The sequence below is a fragment of the Schistocerca nitens genome, chromosome 7, assembly GCF_023898315.1.
Source record: "Schistocerca nitens isolate TAMUIC-IGC-003100 chromosome 7, iqSchNite1.1, whole genome shotgun sequence".
NCBI lineage: Eukaryota > Metazoa > Arthropoda > Insecta > Orthoptera > Acrididae > Schistocerca > Schistocerca nitens.
The window spans coordinates 278205380-278222057 of record NC_064620.1 but is presented as its reverse complement, the minus strand read 5'-3'; the positions used below and the strand labels follow the sequence as shown (position 1 = coordinate 278222057).

The window sequence follows — 16678 nt, the reverse complement described above, 5'->3', positions numbered from 1 at the left end:
CCATGCAGTATATCTTATGTTCCCGTAACCCTCTTGGCCTCAGCCTGTTTTAGTCACTGTTCTTCCCTCACCTACCCCCTTCCCTTTTCTCAATTCAGCACTACATAGCCCTCTGTTCCTCCAACACACCCACAGTCATTTTACTCCTCTCATTTTGCATTTTCGTTGCCCCACCCCACCCTTCGTGTAACCTTCAGACTGCACCTAGCTGCCCTACCCTCTCCCCACCTCCTCCCTCGATGCTCCCACAAACATCACTTTACCATATCACACTCCTACCCTGCTATCCCTCCCCATCCCTGACCCATCCTCCTACTTACTTCCATCACCCAGATTGCTTCTTCCATCATGCTTGCAGTCTGTCCTCGGCAGCCAGAGAAGTGGTCGTATGTATGAGTTATGAGTTGTGTTTGTGTGAGCATGTATGTGTGTGTGTGTGTGTCTAATTCAGAAGAAGGCCTTTTAGGTCTTTTTGTTGTGCCTGTCTGTAACTCAACATCTCCCTTATATGGCGAGTAGCAATCTATCCCCTTCATAATGTTGTCATTATTCCATCCTGAATTTTCCATTGTTTGATTTCAAACATCTTATCCCCAAGCCTGTAGGTCAAAATGACAAGGGACACTTCTGAACTCAAAACATGCTTACTTGAGCTTCTTGGCCAGTTTATATATGCATTTACTCCAATTTAACTGTTACCCAGCTTACAAGAGGAATTTTATACACATTATTTCATTGGAATATGTCCATTAATTACTACTTGTGATATTACCAAGTCAATTTAATTAAGTTGAAATTGCATAATATGAGTCTTTCTGAGATTAAGACTTAATTTTTTTACTGAGAATCTGTTGCAGTCTTGTTGATAATATAAAAGAAAGAAAAAATACTTTATTGAAATTTAGCTTTGTAATGTTTAATTGTATTTTCAGGAGAGATTTCGTTCTAATCTTCTGGATACTGCACAGACTTTCCAGAAAAATGCAACTCAACTTCTTGATACTTTTTTGACAACTGGACCATTTACTTCAGCTTGTAATGCAAAAGGTACTAACTAAAAAATAATAAATAATTATATACGTTTTGGAATTTTCTTTTGCCTGGCATTTGAAACTGATCTACAGAAATTTATTATTGAAATTTTCTTGATTCCATAGTTTATAGCTTGCTACACTTTATGCTTTACCCTACCATTGTTTCTTTATTTAGATGCTCTTGCTTTACTCCGTACCATAAGAGAAGGTTTAGAAAATCTTCGTGCAACTGAAACACAATTAAAAACTGACCTGGGAATGTTTAAAATTTCACTATTGGACACACCAGAACTGGCAACACTGGAAAAGGCAAGTTATATCAAGTTACGTATAGTATTCAGTCTTAGAAAATGGAAAACACACACATGCACGCATGCACACACACACACATACAAACACACACACAACTTATTTATGTGTAAGGAAAACATATGTAGGCAATATTTTTGTGTTTTTGCAGTTCCTGAGTGTATCTTCTTAATTTGCAGGAATTAGCAGCAATAGAGGTTGTTTGGGAATTGACAAACCAATGGGATGAAGCATGGGAGTCTTACAAATCAGGTTCATTTTGGACTATTGAAGCAGAAGAGATGGAAAATACGGTAACTACTTGATATTTTAATTAGTATAATATCATATTGTTTGTGAAACTATTTTCACATGTTGTTTTATTTATTTAGAAGATTTGCCTGTTTATTCATAATTTGCTATCCATTACAAAATTACAGTACATTATGTATATCATTTCACTTGAAAGATTATTTTAGAGATTTATACACATAAAATATCACAGCTATTTCACACTATTTTGTGTATGGGTACAGCTGCGACTAAATTGTCATGTGTGTGTTTGAACACAGCTGCTTTGTTATTTTATTCATATATGCATGTAATAGTCCAAAGTCCTAAATGATTGTAGGACTCTCAGTAAAATGATAGCCTGTCTATTATTTTGTGGATAAAAAAAATCTAGTAACAAGAGATATCAATCACTTGTTGGATTAATCTGAATCATGATGGTTTTAGAACAATTTTAATTGATTAATGCTAGGGGTCTTCAGACTACATATTGTGTGAACTGTTGGCCGAGATATTGACATTAAACAACAGCTGTGCCAGAGATATAGAATTCAAGCCCTTCATGCGAGACGATTCTCCAATGTTTTAGCTTTGTCATCTGAGCTTATTAGCTGGCACTGTTTAGGGACACAGTATTTGCTCCATAGTTATTAAGTGCTTCAAAGTTATTGTAATGCTTCATATGATGAACACAAACTATATCCGTAATTTTAAATTACAATGAGAGGAATTAGTATTTCAAATTTTTAAGTACTGTGACAGATACCATATGACTTGGTGTAGTTCAAATATTGTAGGACTGGCCAACTGTATTAACGGATAAGTAGATCCATATGAGTTTATGAAGCTGATATGTAGAAGTTTGGTGCTTCACATCACATTGGTGATGAACATTCTACTGAATTTAGTCTGAGTGCTTAAGATAAACTACTGTCAATATAGTGATTATGTGACTTGTCAAGCATAATAACTTATAATATTCTCCTTGGGTTTAGTGTCAGCTGAAAAACATTTGAAAATACAGTCAATAGGTCTGTCTTTCTAGAGATTTTCCAGTTACTCCCTTACTCAGTGAAATATTTTTGTCCACTGTAAGACATAATCTAGGGAAAAATACAATAACTACACACTATCCACAGGTCTAATGTTTATCCTCTGCAACAGTACTTGGCCACCTTAATACACGTTATTTAAACAGGATAATACACCTCATTGACTATCCTTGGTCAAGGCATAGATTGCCCTAAGATCCTTAAAACTTTAGCCAAACATAAGCTTATTAAAAAAGAGCTCGCCATGATCAACCTATACACAAAACAACAACTATGAGGGCAATTCAGAAAGTAACAGGAAACCATCATTATTAAATGTAATTAAAATGTCAGGCATTTGAAACTCCCAGGAAGTGAAAATGCATGCTTTGAGAAAGTTGCAGCATATGCCAACAGATGCCATGACAAGCTGAATAGGAAAGGCAGTAGAAACAAAATGGCCATGTCCCTAGCTGTGTGCACATAGAAGAAGAGCAAGCAGTAATATGATTTTCAATGTTGAGGGGCGGATGTTGTAAAGTTTTGGAGATAGCTGCATTCGTGAGAGAAGAATGTACTAGTGGGTAGATGCCTTTAAAAGTGGATGTACATCAGTTACAGCATGGCTGTTGTTGGATGTTCTGACACCATGATTCATGAGAACCAGTGTATTTCTATAGAACCTTTAGCCAGGGAACTGAATATCATTGGCGGACCCGCTCTTGCCATTATTAGTGAAGTTTTCAAGTACCATTTATTGTGTGCACAATGGGTGCCTGGATGCTTATTGGTGAACACAAGATGATGGGTGTTCAGGCTCCCACATCATTTCTGGTGTGATACAACACTTGTGGACATGACTTTCTGACATTTATTGTCACAGGAGATGAAACGTGAGTGCACCACTGTGAACCAGAAAGCAAAGGACACTCACCAGAATCGTGACATTTATCTTCTCTGGACAAGAAGAACTCAAGTCTCAGACCTCTGCTGGAAAGGTCCTTTCCACCCTCTTATGGGATATGAGTGGGTCGATTTTGGAACACTGTCAGCAAAGAGGTGAACAGTGCCTGGTACATCGCCATGTTGGAGAATGAGCTAAAGCCAACAGTACAAAGCCGTCACAGAGGACTTCTGTCTAGAGGCACCCTCCTTCACGATAACATATGCCCCCACACTGCCACTACAACTCTTGCTGTCATTCGGAGATTGAGATTTCTCGTCTGACTTACCAGAATCGCCTGAAGATGGCACTATGGCACTTTCTGGATGATGACACCCGGCTGAATACTTGAAAAATATTCAAATTTTACTACCTGGGACTCAAAATCACACAAGTTATTGCTATTTGCAAAAACATAACTCCATGGACAATCAGGTTAAGTGTTAGTGGTCACCAGTAATGACAGAGGTGCTACTTCCCTAGCTGTCTTGTTATTTGTTCTACTGAGTATCTTCCTCCCTACTCTTAATACAATGGAAAAACCATGGAATAATTGCCAGGTAAAGGCGTATTTCAGTAACTGCTGAAGAAAGTTATAATAGACATCATGCATTAGTTTCTGTATCACAAGAACTCACTGCCAACTATTGATCCCAATTTCGTAAACTATTGCCATTAAAAGACTTCATCATCATCATCATCATCATCCATTAACCATCTGCTGTTGCCTGAGTGTGGTACAAGGGCCTTTTCCATCTTTATATGTGCAGGTGTACTCCTTCCCTCTCAACTTGATAGCACTCGACGATTCTTCCTTTCAAACTGTTACTTAAATGATCCACCATTTTCTCTGCTGGCCATTAGGTTTCTTCCCTATACAAAAGACACTTTCCTATTACCTATACCTAAAACTTGTACAGAGCTCACATAAATGTAACAATAGGTCCAAGTGTGATGATCTACAGCTGGCAGTACATACATAAGCTGATCGCTTTTGACACTGTAAATGATTATCATGTCAAGTTATCCTAATTCACAGCATCACTCTCACTCTTTGTTGACAATGGTTCCAGTTCTGAAGGAACCAGGTGGGTTGCCTGCAGCCACAACCATGTGGATGGCCAGGACGACCACAGAAGACAGCTTTCTGGTTCATTCTGTTGTGGTTTCAAACTTGTGTAGAATGAATACTGAACTGGGAGAATTAACAACAGCAATAGGTCTTCCAACTTAGCTCTTCTCAGAAGAATAAGTCCAATCATGAAGCTGAGCAAGTCACGTGGGTATGCCTCCTATCGTATGCAGCCATGCAGGGTTTACCTTACAGAATTGTGTGTCTTTATCTAATGTATCTCTGAAAAAGAAGGCCTCTCACTCTGCCTTTCTGTACTGCACCCATCTCATTTTGAAGCAGTTTATTTTTTTTTATTTTCTGTGTCTACTTTTCTGTTGATAAAAATATCAACAGTTGGTTTTGTTGAAACAAAATCTCGTGGTAACATCTCAGTGGTGTGAAAAGCAGACCTGACATTGTCAAATAGCTGTATGCAGTCCTTGGGAATAAATATAAACAGAGTTTTCTTTTTTGTTTTCTCAATTTGAGGAAAGTCAGATAGCTGTACCCTGATACTAGAAATTTGTAATCAAGGGCTTAAGTTGATGTATTAAAGCCAAAAGCACCCCATTATTGTATTTATGCTCTGCCCACTGGAGTTGGATGTTTAATGTCTGGAGGCAGTGGATGGCCTTTACCTCACCAGACATGAACCAATTTCCAAAGGCCTACATGATGCAATATTTTTAGGCCACATGTACATTTGAACTTGAAGTGTGTTCTAAACACGTGTTCCTAAGTTGAATATCCAAAGCTGCATCTTGTAGTACATTAGGTTAGTGTTCTGCTTTGGTGAAGACAATGTCTTCTATAGATAAAGATAGATTTGATGTGCTAAACTTTGTTGAAAATGGCAAAAACAGTGAAAGTACTGCTCCAAAAGATGTATGTGTTGTTGATAAAAAATACAAAAGTGATTGAAACATAGGAAAAAAAGTAAGTGTTATGGCAGATAGTCATACTTGTGGACTTGCTTGTATTCTCAATAAACAGCCCACAGTATATGCAAGTGACTTCATAAAGCCTGGCACATCTATGTCCGAAGCCTGTAAACACGCATTTTCCACTGATGTAATAAGTTTATCCTCAGAAGATTACACAGTACTTCGTGGTGGGACAAGTGTTGTAAACAAAAAAGCAGGTTGCAAAGCAAAACTGGAATTAAAAAAGTGCTTAGGGCAGCTGACACACAAATGTTTTCATGCTGAATATCCGACACTGATACAAGTTGTGCCTAAAAAAGGAAATTACTATCACAGCAACATTAGCTGCATATTCCACATATCGCATGGGCTACACCTTAATAGCCTAGGGAAAATACTGCTTAATCATCTTAAAATGATCCTCACATTGCACAGCTGAGACAACACCAACATCTCCACTATCAGCAATGCCAGGGGAAAAAGACCTTGTGTGGCATGCAGTATGAAGGAACCTCAACATTTTTTATGGTGAGTCACACAAGGGAAGTGCAGTGTAAGGCATTGGGGCAGCCAGATGTCAATAGTTAAGAATTTTGTGTGTCCAACCAGCCAAACAACAATGCAAAAAGTGTGTTTTTCTTGCATATTAATATATTAATATACAGTTGCTTAAAAATAAAAGAAATGGAATACTGTTTGGAAGAATTAAATTGTGATGTTGTGCTAGTAAATGAACACTGGTTAATGCTTAGTGAACTTGAATTAAGTGTATCTTATTGATACCAATTAATAACATGTTATTGTAGAACAAATTTGGAGCATGGTGATGTTTCAAAAAATGGTTCAAATGGCTCTGAGCACTATGGGACTTAACATCTATGGTCATCAGTCCCCTAGAACTTGGAACTACTTAAACCTAACTAACCTAAGGACATCGCACAACACCCAGTCATCACGAGGTAGAGAAAATCCCTGACCCCGCCGGGAATCAAACCCGGGAACCCGGGCATGGGAAGCGAGAACGCTACCGCACGACCACGAGCTGCGGACGCTGATGTTTCCATCTTTATCAAAGAAACAAATAATTTAGAATATGAAGTGAAGCTATAGATCTAAGTATTCTATGTATAGAAGCAGTTTTTGAAGTGTCAACAGTAATGATACCAAGTCAAGAACTAATAGCTGTATCAGTGTACCACTCCCCTAGTAATAGCACGGAATTATTCATAGAAAGTCTCAAAAAATTGATAATAATGCTCGTAAAATATAAAAATTGCTGACTTGTGATATATTTTTTTTAAATATTAATATAGACCTTATGTATAACACCAAATATGTGAAGCACGGATTAGACATATTAAGATCTTTAAACTTATGATGTCTAATAACAAATCCACTATGCTGAAATAATATAATCTGCAACTTCCTGTCAAATAAAACTGAATTGGTACTTTAAACCTCAGGATAACAGGTCATGCAGAGCTGCGATGTAGGCACCCTCTAAATAACAAAACAGACAGTTCATCAACTGAATAGGAAGAGTAATTAGACCAATCAGTGAACATAAATTGAATCAGTTAAAAACCAATCTTAATCACATACACTGGTATACAGTACTCACTGCCAATGATTCAACAGAGAAATTTTTAGAATTATTAGTAGAAAACCTTGACTCGTGCCATCCCAAATATCACAAAAAACACACAAAGCATAACTGGATCAATAAACCTCAAGATCAGAGAAACTGGTACACAACACACCAGAGCAACCTGAAGGAAGAAATGATGGTATACTATGACAGATTGCAACACAATCAAGGTGTGAAGGAAACTTAACAGTAGCGAGAAGCGTGTATACATCAAAAATTAGTGTAGCCAAAAGGAAAACCGATGACAGTTAATACTCAATTTGACAAATAAGTTTAAAGCAGCATGGAAAGTTGTCAAAATGGAGAAAGCTCTGAAATAAACACAACAATATTTCAATTTAACCAATCACCTTAAATGCACACTTTCCCAGTTCTAATTTAAACAATAATCTCACTGAAGATGCAAATAAAGCTGCAGTTTTGCATCCAGCTCTAGATAGTAAGCATCATGATGACTTCTCCTGGACTATTCTATCCTACAGACAGGTTAATGATGCAATTGCCAAGCTTAGCAACTCAAAGCAGAAGACTTCTACTGCACGTAACTGACATAATCAACCAGATGCTACATGAAGGAATCCTCCCAGAATGCCTAAAAATTACAACTGTAAAACCTACCCATAAGAAAGTTAATAAAGCATCTCCTGATAATTATGATCCCTTCTCACTCATACCAACCATACAAAAAATTATAGACTGTTGTATGTACAAACAGATGAACCAGCACTTCGAGAAAAATAATTTACTTAGCTCCTTACAATATGGTTTCAGACCTCATGTTTCCACTGTCAAAGCAGTTGAGACCATCATCACAAAAACATATGAGTCTATTGAGGTTAAGAAAAAACCTGTGTGACTCTTTTAGATTTGAAAAAAGGGTTTTGACACTATCTCCCACAGTGTACTTGTCAAAAAGCGCCAGTACTACAGGGTTGGAGAGAATGCTCTTTGCCTTATTGAGTCATACCTGTTACAAAAGGCATTCCACAGGGCTCAGTAATGGGTCCATTCCTGTCCATTGTCTCTAATTTTTGCTGTATCAGGCTGGTTTATATGCAGATGATACAACTCTAATTTGATGGCCTAGAGGAGCTAAGAGCTGTTATATAGTTAAAATATAGGAATGGACCAATGTGATAACTGGTTCCAGGCAAATTATTTAAAAATTAATAACAATAAAACTGAAGACATTGTTTTTAATTTAAAGTGTCTCCAATGAAGATTAAAAATTAATCAAACTTTTAGGTTTCCACGTACATCAGAAACTCAGCTAGGCGAGTCATAGAGAAAAGTTGTGCTCAAAACTTTCTTGAGGGATTTATCTGCTGTATGAACTGAGGAATAATGTAAGAAAAATTGTGCTACTACATGCATATTTTTCATTTTTCCACAACCACCTTATCTATGGGGTAATTGCTCCAACTCAAGAACTGTATTTAAGTGGCAAAAAAAGCTGTAGGATGAGTAGCAGCACTTACTCCAAAAGAATCTTGTAAAGATCACTTCAAAGAGCTCAGTATTATGACAGTCCCAAGTATCTGTTTGTATAATTGCCTTCTCAGTATAAAAGAGAATTTAAATAATTTTAACCTTAAGATGTCTGTACATGAGAACATCATAAGAACTGGACAATCAGTTGATATACCCTACAGTAGGCTAGCTAAGTCTCATAACAGCCACAGATATCTAGGTCCCAGATTTTTCAACAGAGTCCCAAAAGCCAGTAGCCTTGCACCCATGTGCTTACTGATAAATAAATAAAGAACAAAAGTAACTATTATGCACTAAACTTTATAACAAATATTCTATTTCCTAATGATTCAGTAAGGTGTCTTGCTGTCATCGTTCAGTGTGTTTTGCGGGAGGAAATGATGACCTGATGCGTAACTGAAAATATTGATAGTTTAAATTTACTATATCTTTTAAACAAATGAAGTTACAGAGTTGATGTTTACAACATTTGTCATTTTCAGATGTGCTTCTGTATGAAATCTTGATCATTAAGATCGACCAAAGCGTTCAGATTTTAGCATATAGGTCTTTGTTACGAAACTTGTTAATTTCACTTTAACAGTAAATCCTAAACTATTATAGATATGATCAATATTCAAGTTTTATTGGGTTCACCAAGAAAATTTATGGAGGATGGTAGATTAAAATAACTGTGGCCCAATTCCCTGAATTACTACAGAATTAAATAGTTTCCATGAATGTTTCCCTTTATGGCTGATCTTAGGTCCACCATATTTAACACTGCTATGTCTCCTCGGCCACAAATGGCTTCTAGGGGTTTCTCAGTGATGTAGGTTCTTGTCTGTCTCACTCGCACACTGCAGCACTTAGGCATCAATAGACAATAGGCATCTGCGAGTTCCCCATCTCATGGTGAATGTGTGCCCTTTGTGGCACACAGTCCTCGATGACAGGGTTCGTTTCACAGTTCCTGTGGGCTCACTCTTTCAGCCATATATTTAAATGAGAGTGCAATGCTTGTTAAATCACATACTCCATTAAAGATTATGAGGAATCAAAGTTAAGTGACATAAGGTTCTGACTACTGTCATATTAAATTGTATTCACTGGTTAAAAGGTTCCTCTGTAAAGGCTATTTACAATTTGTACAGAAACCAGATGACAGTTATAGGAGTCGAGGGGCAGTGGTTGGGAAGGGAGTCAGACAGGGTTGTAGCCTATCCCCAATGCTATTCAATCTGCATATTGAGCAAGCAGTAAGGGAAACAAAAGAAAAATTCGGAATAGGTATTAAAATCCATGGAGAAGAAATAAAAACTCTGAGGTACGCCAATGACATTGTAATTCTGTCAGAGACAGCAAAGGACCTGGAAGAGCAGCGGAACGGAGTGGACAGTGTCTTGAAAGGGGGATATAAGATGAACATCAACAAAAGCAAAACAAGGATAATGGAATGTAGTCAAATCGGGTTATGCTGAGGGAATTAGATTAGAAAATGAGACTCTTAAAGTAGTAAATGAGTTTTGCTATTTGGGGAGCAGAATAACTAATGATGCTCAAAGTAGAGAGAATATAAAATGTAGACTGGCAGTGGCAAGGAAAGTGTTTCTGAAGAAGAGAAATTTGTTAATATCGAGTATAGATTTAAGTGTCAGGAAGCCGTTTCTGAAAGTATTTGTATGGAGTGTAGCCATGTATGGAAGTGAAACGTGGACAATAAATATTTTAGACAAGAAGAGAATAGAAGCTTTTGAAATGTGGTGCTACAGAAGAATGCTGAAGATTAGATGAGTAGATCACATAACTAATGAGGAGGTATTGAATAGAATTGGGGAGAAGAGAAATTTGTGGCTCAACTTGACTAGAAGAAGGGATCGGTTGGTAGGGCATATTCTGAGGCATCAAGGGATCATCAATTTAGTATTGGAGGGCAGCGTGGAGGGTAAAAATCATAGATGTTAACAAATTTCTCTTCTTCAGAAACGCTTTCCTTGCCACTGCCAGTCTATATTTTATATCCTCTGTACTTCGACCGTCATCAGTCATTTTGCTCCCCAAATAGCAAAACCCCTTTACTACTTTAAGTGTCTCATTTCCTAATCTAATTCCATCAGCATCACCTGACTTAATTCGACTACATTCCATTATCCTCGTTTTGCTTCTGTTGACGTTCATCTTATACCCCCCTTTCAAGACACTATCCATTCCGTTCAACTGCTCTTCCAAGTCCTTTGCTGTCTCTGACAGAATTACAATGTCATCGGAAAACCTCAAAGTTTTTATTACTTCTCCATGGATTTTAATACCTACTCCGAATTTTTCTTTTGTTTCCTTCACTGCTTGGTGAATATAAAGATTGAATAACATCGGGGAAAGGCTACAACCCTGTCTCACTCCCTTCCAACCACTGCTTCCCTTTCACAGCCCTCGACTCTTATAACTGCCATCTGGTTTCTGTACAAGTTGTAAATAGCCTTTCGCTCCCTGTACTTTACCCCTACCACCTTCAGAATTCGAAAGAGAGTATTCCAGTCAACATTGTCAAACGCTTTCTCTAAGTCTACAAATGCTAGAAATGTAGGTTTGCCTTTCCTTAATCTAGCTTCTAAGATAAATCGTAGGGTCAGTATTGCCTCACGTGTTCCAATATTTCTACGGAATCCAAACTGATCTTCCCCAAGGCCAGCTTCTACTAGTTTTTCCATTCGTCTGTAAAGAATTTGCATTAATATTTTGGAGCTGTGGCTTATTAAACTGATAGTTCGGTAATTTTCACATCTGTCAACACCTGCTTTCTTTGGGATTGGAATTATTATATTCTTCTTGAAGTCTGAGGGTATTTCGCCTGTTTCATACATCTCACTCACCAGATGGTAGAGTTTTGTCAGGACTGGCTCTCCCAAGGCCATCAGTAGTTGTAATGGAATGTTGTCTACTCTCGGGGCCTTGTTTCGACTCAGATTTTTCAGTGCTCTGTCAAACTCTTCACGCAGTATCATATCTCCCATTTCATCTACATCCTCTTCCATTTCCATAATATTGTCCTCAAGTACATCGCCCTTGTATAGACGCTCTATATACTCCTTCCACCTTTCTGCTTTCCCTTCTTTGCTTAGAACTGGGTTTCCATCTGAGCTCTTGATACTCATACAAGTGGTTCTCTTTTCTCCAAAGGTCTCTCTAATTTTCCTGTAGGCAGTATCTATCTTACCCCTAGTGAGATAAGCCTCTACATCCTTATATTTGTCCTCTAGCCATCCCTGCTTAGCCATTTTGCACTTCCTGTCAATCTCATTTTTGAGACGTTTGTATTCCTTTTTGCCTGCTTCATTTACTGCATTTTTATATTTTCTCCTTTCATCAATTAAATTCAATATTTCTTCTGTTACCCAAGGATTTCTACTAGCCCTCATCTTTTTACCTACTTGATCCTCTGCTGCCTTCACTACTTCATCCCTCAAAGCTACCCATTCTTCTTCTACTGTATTTCTTTCCCCCATTCCTGTCAATTGCTCCGTTATGCTCTCCCTGAAACTCTGTATAACCTCTGGTTCTTTCAGTTTATCCAGGTCCCATCTCCTTAAATTCCCACCTTTCTGCAGTTTCTTCAGTTTTAATCTACAGTTCATAACCAATAGATTGTGGTCAGAGTCCACATATGCCCCTGGAAATGTCTTACAATTTAAAACCTGGTTCCTAAATCTCTGTCTTACCATTACATAATCTAATCTGAAACCTGTCAGTATCTCCAGGCTTCTTCCATGATTCTTTTATGATTCTTGAACCAAGTGTTAGCTATGATTAAGTTGTGCTCTGTGCAAAGTTCTACCAGACAGCTTCCTCTTTTATTTCTTAGCCCCAATCCATATTCACCTACTACGTTTCCTTCTCTCCCTTTTCCTACTACCGAATTCCAGTCACCCATCACTATTACATTTTCGTATCCCTTCACTATCTGAATAATTTCTTTTATTTTATCATACATTTCTTCAATTTCTTTATCATCTGCAGAGCTAGTTGGCATATAAACTTGTACTACTGTAGTAGGCGTGGGCTTCGTGTCTGTCTTGGCCACAATAATGCGTTCACGATGCTGTTTGTAGTAGCTTACCTGTACTCCTATTTTTTTTTATTCATTATTAAACCTACTCCTGCATTACCCCTATTTGATTTTGTATTTATAATCCTGTATTCGCCTGACCAAAAATCTTGTTCCTCCTGCCACCAAACTTCACTAATTCCCACTATACCTAACTTTAACCTATCTATTTCCCTTTTTAAATTTTCTAACCTACCTGCCCGATTAAGGGATCTGACATTCCACGCTCCAATCCGTAGAACGCCAATTTTCTTTCTCCTGATAACGACGTACTCTGGAGTAGTCCCTGCCCGGAGATCCGAATGGGGGACTATTTTACCTCTGGAATATTTTACCCAAGGGGACGCCATCATCATTAAACCATACAGTAAAGCTGCATGCCCTCGGGAAAAATTACGGCTGTAGTTTCCCCTTCCTTTCAGCCGTTCACAGTACCAGCACAGCAAGGCTGTTTTGGTTAGTGTTACAAGGCCAGATCAGTCAATCATCCAGACTGTTGCCCCTGCAACTACTGAAAAGGCTGCTGTCCCTCTTCAGGAACCACATGTTTGTCTGGCCTCTCAAGAGATACCCCTCCGTTGTGGTTGCACCTACGGTACGGCTATCTGTGTCGCTGAGGCACGCAAGCCTCGCCACCAACGGCAAGGTCCATGGTTCACGGAGGGGTCTTTTATCTTACAGTGATTAAAATACTTCGGTTTCTAAATGATGATAAAGTTTTTATTAGTATAAGTACAATAATCAGGTATGAGGTGTTGCTAGGCTCAAACTCACTACATTTTTTAAAAAATTGTTTGGTATACCACATTTTTTAATTATTAACTTGTGCATCCATGGAATGTGGTGTTTTGAAGTTTTGCCGGTATTCCATGTAGCATAGATAGCTCCGTAGTGCACATCCTGTGACGTAGGGATGTCTATTGTTGAACTCTGCCCAAGGAGTACCTCAGACAAATAATAAAATGCAAATCAAATGTTTCAACATACATACATAGGATATCATCTAGATAAAAACAACTTCCTTTGGGATTACTTTGATCATATGTAATTATCATTAGAACTATAACAAAACTACTTGCTTTCACACTTGCCCATTTGCACGTGACAAGTGTACAGAAAATTTTACGACTTTAATGTTTATGATGAAATTTTGAAATTCAGTTCATGTACATTCAGTGCCTGAAAAGGTTACTGTGACATGAGTAGTGACTTTTGTAATTAGGAAATCTGTCAGTATGTATCCACAACAAATTCTGCACTTCTTCTAAAATATTGTTGCCTGAAGAAAGGTTTTCCATTTCTGTCGTGTTTTATAAATCGGTGGTAAACCAACAGTTACTAATGGCAAATGTTTTAAGAAGAAAATCCTTACGCAGCCACTTTACATCAAGGAGTGTGATCACTGCGATTACTTCATGAATAAACTTCCATCAGCCTTCAGAAAATGTCATATATTTATAGTGAAAGGAATGGTGAAAATGGGTGATGGTTTCTTCCGGAACAGCTTTACCTGTCCCGGATTTCTTTGTGTTTTCCATTTATTTGTTTTCCACGATTTACTACTTTTCTTTCATTTATGTGAAAATTTCTTTCCTGTGTTTTGTAGGAGACTTCCTTAATTTGTGCAGTACAGTTTGAAACTGCAATATCTTGGGTTTCATAGTCAGACTCATTGGTTGGAGGTTGTTACGAGAAGAAATTGTTGTCAATAAATATTTTCATTCTAGGAAGATGTACATGGAAAGATGTAAAAACATTGCCATCCAAATTAATTTACAATCATACACAACTTTGTTGTAAAATTATTTTTGTAGTGAATACTGGGATACATGATATGCACTGAAATGCCTCGGCAGCAATTTTACAGTGAATTTCAAATTGGTACATATAACTAGCACTAGGCCTGCTGTATTTTTTTAGGTCAAACATAGGACATTTTACCATTTTTATTGGGTCCAACCCAAAACATATTTTTGAAATTGACTTTTTTCCGGAATGGTGTTCGTGTACAGCAATGTGGTTGAAAATGTAGCCTCTTTAGCAGCATATTCTTGGTCACTTTTAGTCCTATCTATGGCTTTTAAAAAATTTCTTATGTTTGGTGAAGCAGTAGCATTAACAATCATATGTTTAGCTGTTTCACGTGGTGTTTAATGTGACTCTTTCCTTCATGTATAACAGAAAATTTCCCAGTACATGGTGTGCACTAAATATGTTGATTGTTACTGTCATTACACAATTTCAAAAATTTGTATTCCTGTTGCAGGTAAACATTAAACACACACTTTCTTTTGTCCATTACAGAATGATGAGGCAAAAACAAATAAGAGATAAAGTGATCAAAAATGTTTAGATGACTTTCTTGACACATGAAAACAACATAAATGCAGTGTCCCTGTTCTGTTGCCAAATGACAAAATGAATATGTATAATGGACTGTTACTAGGTGCAATGTAGAACATATAGGTCTAAGGACTTTTTTCTTAAAAAAAATAATAAAAAATAAAAAAAAATTAAAAAAAATAAAAGATCCCCTCACCTGTCATAAAATTCTCAAACCCCGGAAATTTTTGCAACTTCAGACATTATCTCAGACAGTACTAAAAACCAGGACTGTCCAGGCTAATCCCACATCTATGGTAAGCCGACGTAGTAGTGTAAGTGACTGCTTCATAAAAACAGACTCCTTTGTGGAATGACAATTTTTTTCAAAGTAAAATACTGTACAATAACACAGAATGAAGTGTCCGTGCACTGTAAAATTTCTGTATAAATGTCTTTTTTCAACACTGTAATCATTGTCTTTTGTTCCGTCTTCTGTATGTATATCTACACAATGAGTTCCTAAATTATTCTGCGTCATTAATGAAGACTTGTTGTCTGTATTTTGTCTTGATTTGCATCACAAATCAGAACACAAAAAACATTCACAATTAACTTTTGCCTTCTTTTCATTTATTCCACAATGGATATCAACACAGGTAACGGAGACAATGAGAGTACTTAAAAAAGCTCCTGCTAGATCACAGCATTTGACAATGTTCACTTGTATCCCTATGTATTTGGAGAGAATGGTTATATTTCATTCGTAAAAAGCACTTAAATCATTTTCAAAAAATATCTGTTGTACTGTTGTGGTTTTCAGCCCATCAATTGTAGAAAATTTTATTGCAGGGAATGACTCCTTTATCTTGCAGTGACTAATATCCTCTGGATCATAGTACATACCAGTCAGTTTTACAACAATAGATTATATTTTGTCATATTATATTAATCTTTCTAGAAAATGCAGCAATTGAAAATTACTAATTATTCTTAAATGATCCTTCGTTCTTTCAGAACCAGTTTATATTTTTAAATGGTTAGTTAATTACTGAAGAGAACAAAATCCATTAAAATAATGTTTTCATGTTCACACAACATTTTTGTTCCCTTGGTTTCAAAGACTATAACTGCAAATATTTATCATCACAATATGATACTAGTTTTTCTTCTAATAGTAGAAGTATTGACTAGTTGACAGGCACACAAGAAAGAATGAAAACTTTGCTAGCTTTAAGACAAATACCCTTTTCAAGTCAAGAACACATACAAAAAATGTTGTGCCTATCTGTGACTCAGCATCTCCACTATGTGGTGAGTACATTCCAAGTACACATTCAAACATGCATGTGTGTGTATGCACACACAGTCACAAACACAAACAACAAAAGATCACTCTCATGTAGTCTGACCTTGTGTGGACAGTGCATCTGTAGTGATGAGAATTTTCTTGCCCAGTATGTTGTAGGTCTCACAAAGTCTACCACTAACAGGCACTACCCCCAAACTGAG

At 37.2% G+C, this 16678-nt stretch overlaps 1 protein-coding gene across 1 annotated transcript in view; it reads left to right on the top strand.

Moving 5' to 3' along the window:
• LOC126195572 (dynein axonemal heavy chain 2) overlaps positions 1–16678 on the top strand; it is a 957657-nt gene that overhangs the window by 207187 nt on the left and 733792 nt on the right. The window contains 3 exon segments of the mRNA XM_049934198.1: positions 933–1047; positions 1210–1343; positions 1523–1636. Coding sequence (XP_049790155.1) covers positions 933–1047; positions 1210–1343; positions 1523–1636 — 363 coding nt within the window.